Consider the following 7177-nt stretch of genomic DNA (forward strand, 5'->3'; position numbering starts at 1 on the left):
GGGGGTGGGGGGCTGTCCCTCAGCCGGGCATGTGCCCTCTCGCAGTCTGGGACCCCTCGGGGGATGTCCACCTTCTGGCTTATGCCTGTTCCCCAGGGGGATCGGGCCTAAGCTGGCAGTCAGACATCCCTCTGGCAGCTTGGGAGGCCTCGTGGGATGTCCACTTGCCAGCGGGAAGCAGGACTAAGCTGCAGTCAGACATTCTTAGAGCTGCTGAGGAGGCAGGAGAGGCTCCCACCACCACCGCTGTACTAGCAGCCGTCAGCCTGGCTTGTGGCTGAGCAGAGCTTCCCCTATGGGAGCGCACTGACCACCAGGGGGAAGCTCCTGCACTGAGCATCTGCCCCCTGGTGGTCAGTGTGTGTCATAGTGACCAGTCATTCCCAGTCGTTCTGCTGTTGGGGTCAATTTGCATATTACCCTTTTATTATATAGGATAGAGGATTGGTGCATGGGTGGACTACTGCTTTGCCCTGAAGGGTATCCCAGATCAGGGTGGGAGTCCCGCTGGTGTGCCTGGTCAGCCTGGGTGAGGGGCTGAGGGCCGTTTTCAGGCTAGCTACATGCCCTTCAGGGTGGGGTTTGTCCACTGGGGTGCCTGGACAGCCTGGGTGAGGGGCTGATGGCTGTTTGCAGGCTGGCCATGCCCCCTGGCAACCCAAGCTCCCAGCCTCTCCTTTTTCTTTTCTTTTTTTTCAGCGCCCCCTTGAGTGGAGGCCAGGGCGGCTGGAAGCAGGTATCTGGAATTTATTTATCTTCTATAATTGCTCTTTCTGGGATTTATTTATCTTCTATAACTGGAACTTTGTAGCCTTGAGCGGAGCCCAGGACCAGCCAGGGCAGGTGGGAAGCTTGGCTTCCTCCATCACCGGGGCAACCCAAGCCTCCTGCTCACTCCAGCTCTGTGGCTGCCGCCATCTTAGTTGGGTTAATTTGCATACTTGCTCCTGATTGGCTTGTGGGCGTGGCTTTAGCATAGCAGAGGGGCGGTTAATTTGCATGTTTTTCTTTTATTATATAGGAGGATGAAATTATGTTAAACACCATACTGCAAACTATTTGTTATATAACCTTATTTTCCACCATTATTTAATAACTCTAATCAACCCTTCCAGTATAATTCTAACATCCTTTTTAAAACTCAGACTAAAGGAATGAATTTTACCTAAAATTAGATTCAAGCTACTCTAGATTTCCTTGGCCACGCAGAAAATTGCATTAATAGCTTTCTGCCGAGGCCACGGTATAAAGAGCACTGACTTGCATGTGGGGAAATCTGTCTATTTCTGGCACAATAACTAGTTGTATGACTTTGAATATTTCAGTTTGCCCCTCTATGCTTCAGGTTCCACGTATGTAAAGTGGGGATATTTCTGATACTTCTTTACATAAGTAAACTAATTCTGAATGTTAAATAAGTTAATGTAAAAGCAATCTTTTAATTGTAAATCAGTTTATAACTATATATAGTTGTCAAAAGAAAAGAACATATATACTGTTATTAGATTTTATGTGTAAACTAGAGGCTCAGTGCATGAAATTCATGCACTTGGGCGTGGAAGGGGGCCTTCAGCCCGACCTGCACCCTCTCGCAGTCCAGGAGCCCTTGGGGGATGTCCGATTGCCATGGAGGCAAGAGAGGCTCCCACCACCACCACTGCGCTTGCCAGCCATGAGCCCAGCTTCTGGCTGAGCAGCGCTCCCACTGTGGGAGCACACTGACACCAGGCGGCAGCTCCTGTGTTGAGTGTCTGCCCCCTGGTGGTCAGTGCGCATCATAGTGACCAGTTGTTCCGCCATCAGGCCGAAACCAGCTTTCCGACATCCCCCAAGGGGTCCCAGATTGTGAGAGGATGCAGGCCAGGCCAAGGGACTCCATTGGTGCATGACTGGAGCCAAGGAGGGACTTGGGAGGTTGGCCAGCTGGGGAGGGATCGTGGGAGGGCTCCAGGGTGTGTCCGGCCCATCTTGCTCAATCCCAATTGGCCGGACTCCAGCAGCAAGCTAACCTACTGGTCGGTGTGTCTGCCCCCTGGTGGTCAGTGCATGTCATAGCAACTGGTCGACCGGTAGGCTGCCTGCCCCCTGGTCAGTGCATGTCATAGTGAGCGGTGAGTGGCCTTAGCATTCATTAGTATATTATGCTTTAATTGGTTGAACATCTGACCGGACGACTGGACACTTAGCATATTGGGCTTTTATTATATACGATGACAAAGATTTTCGATTGATTGTATTCAACACATCAAATATCTCTTCCTCCAAACTTGAGCAAAACCAAACATATTCCAACATATTCTTATAAGCTACATAATATATACAAATTAAAGACAGTGAAAATTATAGGAAAAGATACTTGGCAGAAAAATGACTTTCTATTGCCTGTAGGATAAAACTCAAACTCATGATTATAGCTTATGAGACCTTCTACTATTTACTCCTTATTCTTTGGGTCTCAGTTTGGAGGTACTTTCTGTCAGAAAGCTTCCCTGGATTGGTTTAGGTGAGCTCTCATAGTATCTTGTGCACCTTCATTTTAGTACTTTAATACTTTATAGTAAGAATTACCTACACCTCTCACTGATGTATCTCCAGACACTTAAGAACAGCAAAATGTATCTTGGTCATGTATACCTCATTCTATACCTTAGTGTCTAGCACGTTGTAGATGCTCATTAACAGAAACTGAATAAAATATGTAAGCAGATTCTGTACTCCCATATTTCTAGTTCTCTTTCTAGAATATCAGCTCTAAAGTTAGAGACTATGTCTTATTCTTAGAATTCCCTAGGTCTGGCACAATGCCTAGTACATTGCAGTATCTTAGTAAGTGGTGGCAAATTTTCACATTTTCAGAGTTAAAAATATTATTCAGGTTACAGAATCTACAACTAAGGCCCTCAGAAACAGAATAGGAGATACTATATAAATCTAATAAGGAACTTACAGAAATCTGCAACTTAGAACTCCACTACATTCATTACAAGTATATGAATTGTAAGAAGAAATCTCTTTGCCATTATCAAATACATGTTCAATTACTCTCAAAGAATAAAAAAATAGGGATGGGAAAAAGCAGGTGTACAGTTGTGAATGTGATAGTTTATTCTTGTATTATTTATTAATTATTGCATTATTTTTCATTCAAACAACTGTAAACCTACTTTTGTCCACCCCTGTATATAGTTACAGTTTACAAAATATTTCTCATATAAATATGAAAGTGATGCTTAGAGTAAATACTCTAAGCAATTTGAATAGGGTCACATAGCTGGTGAATGGCAGAGCTGGACCAGAACACAGGTTTCCAGTTTCCTACTATGCTAAAGTTAAATTTCATTGTTAATATGTTTTGCCTACTTTCCTGATTTTTCTTTCTGTATATACAACAGGAAGTAAACTCATGTTCCTTACTTGGTAGAAGGTTTTTGACTTCCTGCTTGTCCTGGTTCATCTTGTTTTAATCCTGCAAGCAGGGCATCCTTTGAACAGTGCTTATCCTTTTTGAGAAAGAGGAAGTAAAAGAATATGCATCAAAACCTTTATTGCAAAAGAATTACTGACCAAACAGTATTAAGAAAGTGTACCTGTAAGTGGGTAATAAAAGAAAACCTTTGTCGCTGAAAAGGCTCACAACCTTCCCACAGACATTGCCCTGGATATACATCTTTTCCTCCATGTTCAGTTGCTGCATGGTAGAAAACCTGTGAGGGTGTCTGAAACCACCTGCAAAAAATAAAAGTAACAAATTTTCTGACACTGAATATAGTCTTTATAACAGAAAACTTGCTCTTTTAATACAAAAGCTCCAGATCAATATACAGAAATATTAAGAAAAATAGTACAAGCAAATTTCAAGTTCATTTCATTTCAATGAATATTTTGAAACTATTTAGAAACAAATTTCTCTGCATATATGTCCATGTTAAATCATTACCATGAACACTTTTGGTCATTTGTTTTCAGTTTAATATGTTTCATTAATTCCCTACCTTCAATGAAAGTCAGCTAAGAATCTCTTGAAAGTAAATGAAATATCATTTTAAAACACAATAGAACATGCTTTTATATACAAATACCATACTCCATTGTACTTTTAGAAGCTGCTCAAACATTTACATATAATAAACTCTAGCATATTTAATTTAACAATCTAAGCGCTAAACATCTTGGTAGGTCTATCTTTTAGTTGAACTCACATTTTGTATGTTTGTCCATGTCTTGAATTTCTCCAACATCATACCCTACTCACTCATATACCCTGAGGCTTAACAATACAAGTGTCTGAGTGAATAAGTGGCCAAGTATACAAACGTGAAGCATGTCAGATACTATTTCTCTCATTAATTAGAAGACACAGCAATGAGAGAGAATACTAGGATGCAAACAGCAAAGAATACATTGAAAGACTTCAATTACTAAGTAGTAACTCAAATATTTGCACAATCCATATCTTTAAAGTTTATGGCAGAGCTCCCTTAGGATTTAATTTTTTTTTAAATATATATTTTATTGATTTTTTTTTACAGAGAGGAAGGGAGAGGGATAGAGAGCCAGAAACATCGATGAGAGAGAAACATCGATCAGCTGCCTCCTGCACACTCCCCACTGGGGATGTGCCCGCAACCAAGGTACACGCCCTTGACCGGAATCGAACCTGGGACCCTTGAGTCCACAGGCCGATGCTCTATCCACTGAGCCAAACCGGTTAGGGTAGGATTTAATTTTTTTAATGTCATATAAACACACACACACACATTATAAATAGAGAAATTTCGTTGCAATGGTTCCTATTTTGTGTGTGTGTGTGTCCTTTTTAATTAATCCTCACCCAAGGATATTTTTTCCTTTCATTTTTAGAGAGAGAGGAGGGGAAGGGGAGGGCAGGGATCAAGCCTGCACTGAGGTAAGTGCCCTTGATCTGAAACAAACCCGCGACCCTTCAGTCCTCCAGCCAATGCTCTAACCACAGAGCCAAACCAGCTAAGGCTAATAAACATGTATATATTTGAACCAATTTTTGATGTACAGTATCTATACAATATTTTAAATTAGTAAATAACTTTAGGAAATAACTGACATATTAAAATAAATTTTAAACAAGAATAAATACTGAATTATTAAAGACAATGTCAAAAATTAATTTGAAGATTACATATTTCATATCATTCATATGCATTTATATAAATACCTACCAAAAGTTTATTGTGAAACTATCATGGGTTGGAAAATTAGTATTATTAAAATGTCCACAGTACCCAAAGCAATCTACAAATTCAATATAACCCCTGTTAAATTCCAATGGCATTATTCACAGAAATAGAACAAACAATACTAAAATTTGTATGGAACCACAAAAGACTACAAAGAGTCAAAGCAATCTTGAGAAAAAAGAGCAAAAGCAGAGGCATCATGCTCCCTGATTTCAAACTATAAATAAAAAAGCTATAGTAATTTAACAGTATGGTATTGGCATAAAAAGAGACATATAGATCAATGACACAGAACAAAAGGCCCAGAAATAAACCTATGTATTATCAATTAATTACAACAAATGAGCCAAGAATATACAATAGGAAAAGGATAGTCTCTTTAATAAATGGTGAAGGAAAAACTGGATAGCCCATACAAATTAATGAAACAGGACAACAATATTACACCATACACAAAAACTAACAAAATTAACTCAAAATTGATTAAAGACTTGAATGTAAGACCTGAAGCCATAAAACTCTGAGAAGAGAACATAGATGGAAAGCTCCTTGATACCAAATCAAAGGCAACAAGAGCAAAAATAAACAAGTGGGACTATATCACATTAAAAACTACACAGCAAAAGGAACAACAAAATGAAAAGGCAATCTACTGAATGAAAATATTTGGAAAATTATAAATCTGATAAAAGGTTAATATCCAAAAATATGTAGAGATCTCATATCAATTCAATAGCAGAAAATCAAACAATCCAATTTTAAAAATGGGCACAGAATCCTTATAGAAATTTTCCTAAAGAAGACATACACATGGCCAGCAGGTATATGAAAAGATGTCCAACATCACAAATCATCAGGGAAATGTAAATAAAAAAAAACACAACACAATGAGAGAGATTAAAAATGGTGGCAGAGTAGGAGGATGCTGCATGGTCATGTTCCCAGGAACAAGCTGGAATTACAACTGAAATACAAGAAGGCTTCCTGAATAATCAACGGAAAACTCACAGGACAGAACCCTGATACCCCAGGACCAAAGGTGGAGCTGGCATAGAGACTGGTAGGAGGGGCAGAGACGTGACCCACAGAGGGGAACTGAAGTCCCAGAGAGATATCTCAGCCGGTGGGGGGCAGGGGGCAGAGGGAGGGTGAAGTGGACTGGAGCTGTGAGAGCAGAAGCCAGCACTGGGGACTCAGGGGACAGAGCTCAGAAGGCAGACACCCCAAGTCTCCTCGGGTCAGTCATTCCCTCACACAGCCACATAGACATCTGCCTTACCTGGGAGGATAGACATCTGCCTTACCTGGGGGGAAGACAGTTGACACACCCTATTGGAAAACACCTTGCCCTGAGGCTGCTTAAGAGATTAAAAGTAACAATTCGAAGGGGTAGCAGCTGCTTGTGTAGCGCACACCCATCCAAGAAACAGCAGCCTCCTGATCACCACACCCTCTGTCTGAGGAATAGCAGCTGTGTGTGAAGCCTCCCCCCACCAGCCAGAGGTGCCACCACCCACCAGAGGAGCTGCTACCAACTGAGGAGCAGCTGCTACCACAACTGCCCAAGGAGCAACCGCAGCCTGAAGAGCCACTGCCACCCAAGGAGCAGCCACTGAACGACTCAACATCTAGATATGGCGGTACGATCAAACATGGGTAGACAAAGAAACCCCAAAGGAAAGAAAAGGAGGACTTGCCAGAAAAGCAGCTAAGTGATACAGAGGCATGCAACATGACAGAAAACAAATTCAGACCAAGGGTCCTAGAGTGCATAAACCGGATGGAAGAAAAAATCAACAACTTATGCAAGAAGCAAGAAGAAACAGATGAAAAAACCAATAAATTATGTAAGACCAAAGAAGAAATGAAGAGTGATATAGATGCAATAAAAAACACCATTGAAAGTATCAACAGTAGACTAGGAGAAGCAGAGGACCGAATTAGTGAATTAGAAGACAACGAAG

The 7177-nt window shown here is 41.1% G+C and overlaps 1 protein-coding gene across 3 annotated transcripts in view; it reads right to left on the reverse strand.

Annotated features, from left to right (window-relative positions):
- The window catches only part of ARID2 (AT-rich interaction domain 2), a 190179-nt gene that overhangs the window by 14603 nt on the left and 168399 nt on the right, over positions 1-7177 (reverse strand). For all 3 annotated transcript variants that reach the window (XM_006755528.2, XM_015558620.1, XM_015558619.1), the window contains 2 exons: positions 3588-3726; positions 3415-3500 (listed from right to left, as the gene is read on the reverse strand). In XM_006755528.2, coding sequence (XP_006755591.1) covers positions 3415-3500; positions 3588-3726 — 225 coding nt within the window. The remainder of the gene's footprint in view (positions 1-3414; positions 3501-3587; positions 3727-7177) is intronic.

The sequence above is a fragment of the Myotis davidii genome, unplaced genomic scaffold (assembly GCF_000327345.1).
Source record: "Myotis davidii unplaced genomic scaffold, ASM32734v1 scaffold290, whole genome shotgun sequence".
Lineage (NCBI taxonomy): Eukaryota > Metazoa > Chordata > Mammalia > Chiroptera > Vespertilionidae > Myotis > Myotis davidii.